This window comes from Clytia hemisphaerica, unplaced genomic scaffold, assembly GCF_902728285.1.
Source record: "Clytia hemisphaerica strain Z4C2 unplaced genomic scaffold, Clytia hemisphaerica genome assembly, whole genome shotgun sequence".
Lineage (NCBI taxonomy): Eukaryota > Metazoa > Cnidaria > Hydrozoa > Leptothecata > Clytiidae > Clytia > Clytia hemisphaerica.
In genome coordinates, this window is record NW_027103598.1 from 1,799,178 (window position 1) to 1,812,916 (window position 13,739).

The 13,739-nt window shown below is 32.9% G+C and overlaps 1 protein-coding gene across 2 annotated transcripts in view; it reads left to right on the forward strand.

Moving 5' to 3' along the window:
* LOC136801951 (mediator of RNA polymerase II transcription subunit 24-like) overlaps positions 1-13,444 on the forward strand; it is a 34,153-nt gene extending 20,709 nt beyond the window's left edge. The window contains exons 12-28 of one of the 2 annotated variants that reach the window (XM_067058649.1): positions 487-608; positions 890-1,207; positions 1,660-1,703; positions 3,402-3,481; positions 3,927-4,078; positions 4,813-4,912; positions 5,176-5,288; positions 5,524-5,553; positions 7,322-7,407; positions 7,662-7,705; positions 8,202-8,327; positions 8,631-8,673; positions 9,769-9,890; positions 10,306-10,394; positions 10,787-10,854; positions 11,527-11,666; positions 12,471-12,683. In XM_067058649.1, the coding sequence (XP_066914750.1) occupies positions 487-608; positions 890-1,207; positions 1,660-1,703; positions 3,402-3,481; positions 3,927-4,078; positions 4,813-4,912; positions 5,176-5,288; positions 5,524-5,553; positions 7,322-7,407; positions 7,662-7,705; positions 8,202-8,327; positions 8,631-8,673; positions 9,769-9,890; positions 10,306-10,394; positions 10,787-10,854; positions 11,527-11,666; positions 12,471-12,611 (1,818 nt within the window). In that variant the 3' untranslated portion in view covers positions 12,612-12,683. Of the gene's footprint in view, positions 1-486; positions 609-889; positions 1,208-1,659; positions 1,704-3,401; positions 3,482-3,926; positions 4,079-4,812; positions 4,913-5,175; positions 5,289-5,523; positions 5,554-7,321; positions 7,408-7,661; positions 7,706-8,201; positions 8,328-8,630; positions 8,674-9,768; positions 9,891-10,305; positions 10,395-10,786; positions 10,855-11,526; positions 11,667-12,470 lie in introns of both variants that reach the window. The other variant, XM_067058648.1, reaches the window with a different exon arrangement.
* Positions 13,445-13,739: the final 295 nt, after the last annotated feature.

Here is a 13,739-nt window from a genome sequence, read left to right on the forward strand (position 1 = left end):
ATGTTCTTGAAATTACTGAATTTTTTGATGAGATATGTTTTTTTGCTCTCGAAGTCTTGAATATGAAAGAATATTTCAAGAGCATGAAATTTTGGTTTCTAAACGTTTTTTTATAAGAAACAAACGACTAATTTTAATAGATCGTCACTATTTGTGTTCTGAATGATTGTTTCATGGTCACGCTTATGTAGATATCAATTATATATGTGTTAAATGCATAACCAGGTAGGTCCATAAAAGTATCACTTGTTTCTTATTTTTCCTGTTATTTTTCAGTCAATAAACTTTTCAATCATTGAATGATTTTACTTTAGTAGAGCTCTCTATCTTGTAACCTTCAACACTTCTTCAAACTAAAAATTATTCTCCATAAAAATATCCACAACTCTTTCAAGAAGGTTGAAGTAACCTTTTAAAAAAGGATATTGTGTGTGAAAAAGGCTTTGTAATTTTGTAATATAGTTCACTGATACTTTCATTTTCTAGTTGCCATCAATAGTTTGTGATTTGAACTCACGATACCCAGGACAAACCAGCAATGCATTAGCCTTCAACGTTTGTCAACAAATTGCTAAGCTTGATTTTGAAAACGTTAACTCTGTTATAAGGTAAGAAATGTCAATGCTGGGAAATTTTCCCTTCAAATGAATTATCCTTAATGTATTGGGTGAAAGAAATTAGCTTTCTGTCAGTCAAAAGTGCTTAAAAAGTCAATGAAAATTTATTCTTTGGATTTATATTCACAATTTAATGATCGCTGAGACCCGGTCTGTTTGAGAAATGTTACAGTTTCTTTTAACATTTACTTACTTAAAGAGTAACCATATATTATGTAAAAATGAGCAAATATGAGATTCTTTTTTTTAATTCCATAATTCTTTCCTTTAAGTGCGAACGGGTATCAGAAATTTGTCAATGCATGTCACATTAACAGATGTTTGGACTCCAGCCAAAGTGAACTTTTACTTAACTCATACATCACATTGGGAAATGTTGTCGAATCGGACAGCAGTCTGTTATCCAAACTACACATTGGAATGAGCAAACAAAATGATCTTTTAATGAAATTAGCATTAACAGGAGATGAGAATCGTGAAATCTTTTCTCAAGAAATGTCAGCTTTGCTCTCTTCGACAGAGATTTTACAAATTCTTGTGGCAATAGCTTGCACTGATAATATGAAAAGTCTTATCCAATCACTAATGAGGTAATGACTAATTTTGTTGTAATCAATTCATGATGATAATCAATTAATGATTTTTATCACCTGATATTTTCTACGGAAACGCCCCAATTTTAGCAAGTAGTGGCAAAATTTAGAAATTTTTGTCTAGTTTAAATGACCACTACTGGCAAAACCAGTGTGTTTCCGTAGAGAACATTACTTCATGAATATCTTGAATTCAAATAATTTTCTGTCCTATTCAAAGATTCAAATATTGATTTAATTCCAAGATGGTTGTGCGGAATAAACAAAATTTTATACTGTGGAATAAGCCATAATACCTGAAGCCCAAAATTTGAGGGTTTAGGTGGTATATATAATACATATAGTGAAAACAAATGTCTCAGAATTCAGCATTATAGGTTCATTCTGCTAAAAATGAAGTTATTCTCCTTGAAATTATCACTTTAAATTGGATGAACACTTTCTTCCAGGATAAATTCAGCTGCTGAAAGGTGCCCTGTTGGACAACCTGATGGTATGTATCATAATACTATGCATTGAAGAAGTCTTTTTTGATTTAAGAAAGCTTAAAATAAACAGCGAAACTAATACTCAGCATTTTACATTGGGGAGGGAGAATTGATTGTTCCGGCTGATAGCACGGCTGGCAAAAAAAAAAGTTTTGTAAATCACACACCTACCAGGGGGGGGTACATGTTCAGTGTAGTAACCCATGGGGTAATAACCTGATTTTCGGTAATTTTTAAAAAATCTGGGACCACCACCCTTTTTTAGTACATTGTACTAGTTTTTTCTGGGATTTTTTTTAAGGGACCACCCCTTTTACTACCATGTAGCTATTACCACCAATATGAATCCTTATACCACCCTTTAGTACCTTGTAATAGATATCACCGCCCATATAAATCCCTATACCACCCTTTTAGTAACCTGTAGTAGCTATCACCACCCATTTCAATCCTCATACCACCCTTTTAATACCCTGTAGTGGCTACCATCACCTATTTCGAATCTTTATAACACCCTTTTAATACGCTGCAGGAAACTAACCACACCTGTACCATTTACTTTGTCTTTATTTTAATACAATTAACCATTCTTTCTGGTTCTTTTGATACTAAACCATGATTTTTTTCTAAATTTTTTAATGATAGAAAAGCTTTCGCCTGCCAGCGCCTGCACCTTAAACCTACTTACTGTATTACTTCGAATAAACGCCCGAGGCGTTTATTTAATATTTAATTTTTTCGATTTTAAGAGGGGCGTTTATTTGAGGGGGGGGGCGTTTAAAAGAAGGGGGCGTTCTTTTAATTATTTTAGTCTATAAAAGTCTAATATTTAGAGCAACTATGCCCTTTGTTCTAGTTCTTTATCAGGATTTTAGTGCAAAACTTCTTTGGTTCAACGATTAAAATTGCATCGAAAACTGCTCTGGTTACAAGAAATGACTAAAATCTGTATTAAAGTCACAATTTTCTAATAAACGCCCCTCCACTAGAGAGGGCGTTCATTAAAAGGGGGCGTTTATTTGAGGGGGCGTTTATTAAATAATTTTTCTTTTAGGAGGGGCGTTTATTCGAAAGGGCGTTTATTCGAAGTAATACGGTAAACCTATTGAAAATCATTTCTTGAGTTAATGACTATTTTACGTTTTGAATAAGTAAGTCATTCAATAACATTAAACGTCACGGCGAAATCAGCACTGATTTATGTAAACATTCGAAATTCGAATATTTCAAACATTCGAAATTGAAATTTCTAAACATAACAAAAAGAAAGAAAGAGAAAAATAAACAAAGAAAGAAAGAAGAAAGAAAGATTTTAGTTATGGTACATGCAGTACAGTGCAGTTAGATAATACAACTGGCAGTTTTTCAATTTGGTTTGATCAAATCTAGCTGAATATACTACATTGTACTATCCTTTAAAATTAAAGTTTACTTTCTTGGTACCACCCTATTTAGTACATGGTAGTAATTTTTTCTGGGATTTTTTTAGGAGACCACCCTTTTTACTAACATGTACTAAATGGAAATAACTTTGAAAAACCACCACCTCACCGGCCATGGGTCACTACACTGAACATGTACCCCCCTGCACCTACAGTAAGCAAAACACCGCCAGAGTTACTTTTTCCAAAACATTTTTGAGCCTTTTTTTAATGCAAATCTGCCTAGATATGTTTAATCACTTTTTTATTGTTTTTTTTTAGTTGACGCTGATCAGAGATCTGACCTTTTCAATAATTCATTCTTACTATTAACATACATTGGAACTATATTTGGGGACCAGGTACACTTATATTATTTTTCGGTAGGATATTTGGGGACATTTACATAGTTGGGTTTGACTTAGAATTTTCAGAAATACATATTCAAAATCAACGACGCTCACAGTAATGATCTTAGCCTAAAATCATAATTTTCAAGCTAAAGCAACCCTGATCAGACATTTTGTCTGGGGCACTTAAAAATCGTTATTTCAGGCAATGAAAATTATAGAAAATCAAAGAAACAAAAAACGAAAAAAGTTGCAGGATCTGGCAGAATAGCAAACGAAAAATGTAAAATCAACTCTGTTTATGATATTTTGTTACCTTTCAGAACTAGCTAGTCTCAAATGATATACAGTATTTTAGAGTTCTGAAAACTTTTTTCTGAAAAATTTCCTTTTGATATTTTTATTATTGAACTTAATTAAAAAATTTGCAATAAAATGCTTTATCTGAATTTTTCAGGTTTTTGTGGAAAGTTTTTCAACCAATGACTCATCATTTTTCACTACATGGCACAAGAACTGCACAAAGATCACAAGTCGTAAAATGTATACACAAACATCAATGGACACAATGTTGGAACCTATACCGAGTTCACACAATCCACAAAATAAGTAAGGATTTTGTGCCAAAGGAAAATGTTCTCCCTTGCCATTTCCCCTTAAGTTCTGTAAATATGTAAAGGGAAGGGAATCTCTTGTTGAGAAGAGTTTTATTGGTTGTTGATCAAAGAGTTTACTTTCAAGAAGTTCTCCAAAACGTCAACAATCGACATATTATTACTAATAACATAATCGTAAAATTTCATTTCCCAAAATTTTAAGTTTCACTTCAACTTTCTTAGGAGACTAATCTTTGATGATATTTCAGTGCAAATAATGAAAATTTGCTCAAAATTTTAGTAAGTTTGCTTTGAAGTATAGAGTTTTAGGGTTAGGATAATATATATCAAGGTTTTTTACTTGCATGTATATGCTTCATTTGAAATGTGTGAAGACTGAAGAACGATGAATAGATCTCCTAATCTGACACTAGAGGCACTTTTTATTAATCAATTAAAGCCTCAACTGAACACAAAAGACGAGTATAGAAGCCGTACATTAGTAGTCAAGTTTTAATTGTAGTTTTTTATTCTTTTATTGTCTGTTGTCACATGGGATTTTCCTTAGTAGCAACAATTTTATTACATATTATATTTTTTTTTGCAGTAGCATTTTTATTTCTCACTTTTTTCTGTAAGCTTATGGTTGTTTTTACTGTAGATATGTGAACATATACATATACATATTGCTCATGCCACAATGTTTTTGCCAGATATCCTAATTGTTTCCACTTTCTTCATTTCTAGTAATGCGCAATGGGATGAATATTGTTGGAGTAGTGGAATGATAGTGAAAGAATTGACACAAGCACACCTAAGAAGACACATCAGCACGGATGATCTACAGGTAGTTCTACTTTGTTAACGTGTTTGTTCTTTGGCTGCCTTTGTCGTGATTAAATAGCTATAATATGTTCATCAATAATTGCTTCTGAGCAGTATCAACATGTTGACTTTATATGAGTTGAACCAACAAGCAGCAAAGCAAAAAATAATTTTGCAAGGGGTCATTGTTAAATTGGAAACCAATCACTTCGATGCTTTTTATCTTCCAGATGTTTTTTTATCTTATAATTATAACTTTATATATTTTGTCTGTTTTTCTTTTAGAAAATTTGTGAAGGATTTAAGAACAAGAAGCCAGCATTATGCATATGTGCGATGACGTGGCTTTGTTCTCAATACAAAACGATGCCTGTCTTGGAACGAGGGAGAGCGGTCAAGTATGGAACTTTTTTGTGCAAGCAAAAAGCTGTTAGGAACTTTACAGGATATATTACATGTGCCATTATGATTGCTAAGGTGTTAATACCTTTCTTACAGAGAAAACTTTTTGTGATTCCCAGAATATTCCTGGTATTTTTTTGACCAATTTTCGCCTTTGCCTCGCACAAGTTTTTCCTGGTTTATGTGGTTTATAGATATATAATAATTTCACTTTTTGTTTCTTCCATCTAGAATCATAAATCTGTTCATGAGGCCTTCAAAGTAAGTTCTTTTTTTCAATTTTTGGACCTACCCCGGTGGAGGTCCTATAAATTAACCCGTGTTCGTTAGTTCGTTCGTTAGTACGTTAGTTACCAACTTTTCTCGAGATTGGCTCATTCAATTTTTCTGATTTTTTGCACAAAGGTGCATTACTATAAACCCTCGAATGTGACGGAGCCCGATTTTCGAAAAAAAAATTTTTCCGGCCGGTAGAACCGGAAATGTCCCGAAGAAAGTGGTTTTTTGAGATTTTCTCGAGATTTTATCATTAGTTTTTTGTGATTTTTTGCACATAGATGCACATTAGTACTGCCGAAAAGGTGTCGAAAACCGTTTGCCGAAAAAAAATTTTTTCCGGTCTGTAGAACCGGAAATGTGCCGGAAATCGTCGTTTTTTCACATTTCCGTCACATTTTTTCAACTTATTTAATTGTTTCTTTACAGAAAAATGTTCTTTATGATGATGCCCAAAACTTAGCATCGTTTGATTTCCAAAAAAATCATCCTTTGAATCCGGAACTCCTTAAAAATCGCCGGAACAGCCGAAAACCGGCGTAAAACGGTTTTCCTTCATTTTTTCAACTTATACTCGACAGATTTTCATGATTTTTTGCACAATGATGTAAAATGGCAATGCCCAAAATGTGACAGAGCCCAATTTTCGAAAAAGAAATTTTTCCGGCCGCTAGAACCGGAAATGTCCCGAAAAAAGTGGTTTTTTGAGATTTTCTCGAGATTTTCTCATTAGTTTTTTGCGATTTTTTGCACATAGATGCACATTAGTACTGCCGAAAAGGTGTCGAAAAGCGTTTGTCGAAAATTTTTTTTTTCCGTCTGTAGAACCGGAAATGTGCCGGAAATCGTCGTTTTTTCACATTTCCGTCACATTTTTTCAACTTATTTAATTGTTTCTTTACAGAAAAATGTTCTTTATGATGATGCCCAAAACTTAGCATCGTTTGATTTCCAAAAAAATCATCCTTTGAATCCGGAACTCCTTAAAAATCGCCGGAACAGCCGAAAACCGGCGTAAAACGGTTTTCCTTCATTTTTTCAACTTATACTCGACAGATTTTCATGATTTTTTGCACAATGATGTAAAATGGCAATGCCCAAAATGTGACTCCTCAATCTGTGATGAAATAATGAAAACTGAAAACTAAATGTTTTTTTTACTTCAGTTTTAACTTTCTCTGAATGATTGATTAAAGTGTCGATATTATTTTTCTTTCACCGTTAAACATCGATGCGTTTCTTAATTGCTTTCTCCGTTCCAATAGATATATAAATCGAAATTTAAAATTATACATTACTTCCATTAAATTCTAATTATTCGTTTTATAAATAGGTAGGTCCATTAAAGTATTACTTGTTTTACCTGGATTCTTAGCAGATCCACATCACCCTCCTTATGAAGAATAGACCTTATCGTAGTTTTTTATTTTTCTAAAAAAGTGATGCTTTGTGGGATTGTTTCGGAGTATTACAATAGAATTCCCTCAAGGAATCCCAAACACATTTCTATTGTTATACTCCCGAAACAATCCCACAATGCATCGCTTTTTAAGAAAAATCAAAAACTCTGATAAGATCTTTTTGAGGAGAAAAACTGGGCTTCCTTTTCTTTAAACCTTTTGAGATTCTTTTTTTTTAATATGATTTATATAATTTATTACAATTTTAGTGAATATTGTTATATTTTTTTACTACTGCAATCAAGGTTTAGTGTCTATGTATGATGTAAACATCTTTCTTATTTCACCAATAGGATCATACCACTGAATACTATCCTCATCAAATATTCCATGCCGTTGGAAATTGATTTACAGTCGGCAGCAATGAAAAACAAAACAGGTATCATGAATGTTGTTTTTTTCATCATTTCTCGTATATAATTTTTTAGTCTGAAGTAAAGACTGGGGCAAGGCGTTTTAAATAGTTCACTTTATACCCGTTTATACGATTTGGAACATGGTACATGGTCATGCCATAGATCGATTGGAAGCCTTTTAAGGGGAAATTTTATACACGGTTTTTTCGGTGCAACTTTCATTACACTAATTTTACCCCAATAACCTCAAAGCTCTTTCAAACTTCGGCTCTTTTAGTTTCTCAAGAACAACCACAGACAGCTAATGAAGCATTTACCACAGTAAGACAGTGTCGTTCTTTATGATTTCTTTTATTATTGCCTTGACCTAGACTCTAGAGATGGAATATATTTGAAATCGTTCAGAAAGAATTGAAATTGAGTCAACAAAGTTGTACCAATTTACTGGCTTCTGATTTAAATCGCAGGTTCTACATAGACTAAGACATTCCCAAGATAAAGTCCCCCAAAATATCTCATTATTTTAAGTCTGTTGTTATAAGAGAACATTCTGTTTTCTACTTTGCTATTGGAAACCAAAGCAATTAGTCGCCGACATTAAATCCAGAAAGAATGCACTCTATCAGGAACAGCCTTTAATTGGCAAGTTTTCCTAGAGGAAAACGTTTTTCTGGTCAACTCAAAAAAGGGGAAAGCGAAGCGACAAAAATTGTTCTCAAAATGACGAAATTTTCTCCAAAGGAAATTTTACCAGACTAAAACCTTTGCCCGACAGCCCGACTAAGTTTTCACTTAAAAGCATAACTCCTTTTTTCAGCTTCTACAACAGATAAGCGGTCAAAAAGACGGGGTCAAAGTACACATCAACATGGAAGTGTTGAAGAAAGCACGCAAATGGTATATTGATTATGGATTGTCTTCTTTCACTGAACATATTGTCAAGGTATATTTAAATACGTTGGTTTTATTCTGCATAAATGTATTGATTTAAGTTAGGAAATGTGATTTGATAAGGCCATTAATGAAATGATTATTAAATGCTGAAGATTTAATTTAAAAATTTCACATACGATTTCATACCATTTTCTGGTACTGCTAAGTCAAAGCGTTAAGGAACCCAAAAACTTCTTTCGCAGTATTGGTTGGTCAAGGACAAACATAAAAACTTTTTTTCAACTTTTTTAACTTCTACAACTTCATTGTCACGTTATCTGCAAACGCTTACTTTACGAATTTAATTATTTAGTTAATCCTTCAAAGTGGAAAAGAAGAAGAATGTCGTTTAAATGGTAAGGGTGCTCCTTTTCTTTCGATGCTAGCCTAGTGGCAATAAAGGACATTCTATTCATCAAAATTTAGGGTGTTCCATTCATTAATAACTCTAGCTCGGGGCTACTCAAAATAGTAGTCTTTTCAAGTCGTGTAAAAAAAGCCAATTTGACACTTAACTCGGTCCATTTGTCAGGTTGGTCTAAAAGAAAGTTCATGCCTGCTGTGTTTTGTTGTTAATAATAACAAAATCACCAGTCACAACATGCCTGTGATTTGCCTAAGATTACTCAATTGCAATATACATATCATGTCATCAGATGTTTTAAACTACTTGTAATAGACTACTTATTCTATAATATTCCAAACACTTAATTCTTTTAATTTTGGTGGTAACATTATGAGACGAGTTTTGTTCGCTTGTTTTGTTATATGGTTATAGGAAATATTGTAGTTGTTTCTATAAATCATAAAGTAGCAAGTGAATTGATATTTTATATAGACAGAATGAAAATCTTTATAATTGAGTCTAGACCCATCTTATAAGTGTACTGCATAATTATTATTTCCTTAATCGTAGGGTTTGCGGAGTGCTTTTCACATTTTAAACGATATTTGAATCATGGTCACGTTTAAGCTTATATAGCTACTTAGCCTTTAGTAGAAAGTGTTTTTTGTCGATTATATAAGAAAGATTGAACATCGGTCGTGTTTTAATTTTATTAAGTAGTCGTAATCTTTGTACAGCTTTCTTGATAACATGCTTGATAAGTTTTTAAAGTTTTCTTTCGTTTATGTTTTGCTTTAAATGTTTGTCCATTATATACAAATTTTGGTATAGCAGATCTTCAAGGTCTGGAACTTTTCACTATAATATACTTCTTTTGCATGGTCCAAGAAGTTAAGAGAAATACGGAGTTTAGTTGCTCTACAAATATTATTTCTTCAACCTGAATCTTGCCGAGTAACTAGGCCAAACCGATTTTATAGATTTACACACTTTATTTATAAGAGCTGCTGGCTGAACCTTAGATTGTTCTTAATTTGTTCTAATGTTTTGTCCAATTTTCAGCCTTGTGTTCTTGTAAAGTTTTTTATTTTATTTCTTTTTTTAGGGGGGATATGTATTTGTCTTATATTGTTGGATCCGCTGTTCATCTTGAAAGATTTGTTCACTCGAGTACTGAAGAATTTCTTTCATTGTCCAAAAACATCCAAAATATTCTTAAATCCTCAGGTATGGAAACTTTAAGACAAACTTTACAGTAACAGTGAAATATTACTTAATTATGGTTATACATAATATATTCTTAGGAATAGTTTTTACCAACTCCCTATGAATAAGAAGCTCATACCAGCAAAACTGAAAACTCTTATGACTTGAAAACTGGTCCCGTTGAAGTTTTTATATGCTTTATTTTTTTTATTTTTCATATCTTTTGCTTTGTAAATTGTCTTTCAAAGCTTTCATATGTAGAAGTCTCAATTCCCTTCCATTCCATAATTGTCTTTGAATTTCTTGGAAGTTGATTTTAAGGTATCTTCATAATACCTTTCCTTTGACAAATGAAAGAGACTGAAAAACTCGGAAGTGAATCCACCTAGACTTCATAGATATAGCCAATCCAAATTATATGTGATTTCATTTTCAGGGACTCTGTCTAGCAAGATGTATTTCAAAAGCTTTTGCAATCGCTTTGTCAATCTATGACGTCAGTAGTATTGATGCTTTGAATCCAAGGTAAGCTTCTAGAGTTTTAGCCTCGGATGTTGGTGTTTTTCTTAGTAAGCTTAAGAAATCTCAAGCAACAGGCTAAAAATTATTTAAAGGCTTTAAATTCGGAGTACTTTAAGATTACAATTGCGTCACTGGCAATAACACCAAGAACCAATGGCGAGTCTGAGTAAACTTTAACCACCATTTTAGCATGGGTAGAAAAAATGTTTATGGGCCGCTTTTTTTCTTTAGAATCCCGACTGGTGGGACCTAGTCCTAAAGAGCGTGTGATGTAACGTAACGTACCCCTTCCTCTGGACAAAACCCAACGAGCCCAAAGTATTTTCTAATTATGATGCCATAGTTATGTCTTCATCAAGCTTGTTCCTCAGATCAGATTTTTCATCTCTTTATAGACCTGCCAAATCTATCAAATTATCCAAACCACAAAAGTCTCAACGTGAACAACTGATGGACCATTACGGTGAGAATTTTAGGGGAAGTGATTTAGAAAATCTAATGACTAATAAAATTAGGTCATCATCAATTTGTTTAAATTTTGCCTTTCTAGAATTTTCCCTTTTTTCGCAAAAATACCACCTTGCGAAATCATTAGAGATTTTTTAAATCAGGTTTTAGGCATAAAATTAATTTTAGCAAGGTTATTTTCCTTTGAAGAGGGGGGGGGCAGAAATTTTTATGAAAAAGGGGGGGATAGCAAGGAGGGGGGGTCGTTTAAGAAGGGGGGCTTACATATATTGTAGATTTTTTTCCAGCACTGTTATGAAATTTGGTCTGCATGAAAGGAAGTTCTTTATTTTCACTAAAAAGTGGTATTATATTTGCCAGACTTAATTTTTCTTTACTGTTTCCCTTCCCTTTTTACCATAAAAAATTTAGCCCAAAACCCTTGGGGGATAGGCATTTGTAAAGGTTGGGGGGGTGCCAAGAAGGGGGGGATCAGACCCCTTTCCGCACTATGCACGCGAAATGAACGAAGTTAAATTTTTTCGGATTCTCTGTCTCACAAAAACAAAGTTCGTAAAAATTGAGTATTTTCATAATTCAAAACATCACTTAAAATTGAAAAAATAACTGCAAGGAAGAACCACTGTAGTCTCTTACTAATTTCTTATTTGTTTTTTTTCCATTACAGTTTGCTTCTTAGAGGAAGCGATATTCATTTTCCAAACGAAGAAAAAGAATGCTGTTTCGAATTTCACTCTTAATCTTATTGAGCAAATTTCGATGGCGCTATCACTGTCAAGAACTCCTGTTACCATTGATGAAAGTGTTGTAAGTTAGGCCCGTTCTACTTCAAGGGATGGCGAGAGTTAGTTTTGCTAATTTGATCAAATAATTGCTTCTTCGCCAAAATTGTGTTTTTTCCCAAATAACCTCGTTTTTGTTTTGGTAAAAAATATTATTTTTTATTGATTTCCAAAATTAGATTCCTTTAAAGGTTTTATTTTTACATAAGTTTATTATGCTGATATAAGCAAAAAGATGTTTTCTTTTCCCCTTTCTGACCAATCTTGCTCCACATCCATGTCAATTCAACGTGAAAAAGCTTGTAAATTAAAATTGACGAGTAAGCAAACGAGTAAGCAAATTTCCCTGGCTTGTCACTTATTCAGTGCACATAGCCTTTTTTGTAAACCCATCACAAATATCATGATCTTATATTACTCTATTGGCCTCTGTTTATTTTTGTTTTGAAACTTATGTATAACTTTACTTGTATGGCAATTGCGAATTGAATCTGTGTTAGAAAATCAAACCGAAAAATGTTAACAATTTTAGACATTTATACGTCATTCTCGACTCTAGTTGACTCGAATCCAAAAAAAATTACAAGTGTTCTGTAATTGTAATTGTATATTAAAGTGTAAAAAGTTTTCCGTCTCAGATGGATTCCCGTCTTAGCGAGGTACAAAAGGAGGGTTTTCCGTCTTCAAATTCTGAAAAATTCTGCAAAATTTAATAAATCTTCTCTAATTTGTTGTTTAAAGTCCATTTCCGTCTGTGACAAAAGACTTTGCTTTGTCCACTAAATTATTGAAGTCAAGAGACTATTTCAATTCTTCTTTATTATTTCAGGCGATGAAGTTATTGGATTGTTTACCGTCTGGTGTGTCACGTGGTACAATCACCATGCTATGTAATTTATCTACTATCAATGGTCAAGAGGCTGCTGCTAAAGTTTTTTACCTTCAAGCTTCTAAAATGCATGAAAGTTGAATCTCTGGTAAGAGAGGACCTCATCTCTCTGACTGATGAAATGATAAAATCGACGATGTGGTAACTTGACCTGGTAGTTCTCACCAATAGTTGGTCTGTCCTTTGAGTGGTGGAATGATCAAATCAGCGATGTTGATAGCTACTTTTGCAGGGCAATGGGGAAAACTTGGTAGGGGTTAAATTGTCATGTATTAGCAATTAGTTGGCATGATCCATTCCCGTACATCTTTAAGAATAATGGTCTTTAGAATTAGAACGTCTTAAAGGTCTGATTTGATTTGATCCTCATAGAAAATTTCATTGTTGACTTTTTGGTCGGCCCAATAAACTCGTTTTGATTTATGACATTCAGTTTAACTTAATAAGCCAAAGGATAGGTTGTTCTAGAATTGTAAGTTCAACGATTTGCTTGAATTGTTGGACTTCACATCACCGATCACATTGTATCGTCCGGCAATATACCGATGCCAAAAATTAGTTCATTTAATTTTGGATTTTTTTATATATTTGAATAGTTAGGTTTTTAGAATGATAATTTTTCACCTTCAAAAAATTTGTACATATTGAAAATTTTCAACCCAAATTTATTTGTTTATAGATACTTATCTTAAAATTAAATTTTCCTGTCATTTATATTGTTCTAAAACTTTCTTTTGCCTTCTTTTAAAGCTTTTTATTGTCATATTCTTGTAATCGTGTAAACTTTTAACAATTTTTTTAATTTATGTCTGAATTTTTATTTCAGTTCGTAACCATCTGTGTATCAAATTTTAGCTGTAATATTGAGAAAAAATGATATTTAAAATTCTTAAGGCACTATTGTGCTACCCCAGTTGTTCTGTCGTTCGTTTTCCTTGATATTTGGAAGGTCAAATGACAATTCAGTTCAAGATTTTCATATTTAAGTCAGCTATCCACTCTTAAATGAAAAAAGTGAAATAAATAGGGATTGAGTTTGAATCTTGAGGTTGGATCAAATGGGTAGTGACGCGGTTACAAACACTGTTCAATTTTAGTAAGCATGGGCTCATTCCTTTTGCAGCGTTAGGGCTGCATTGCAATATTTTGTACGTTTACTTTATACCCTTTCAAGTTATTTCATGAATTAGTTTTTTATAGTATTAGCAG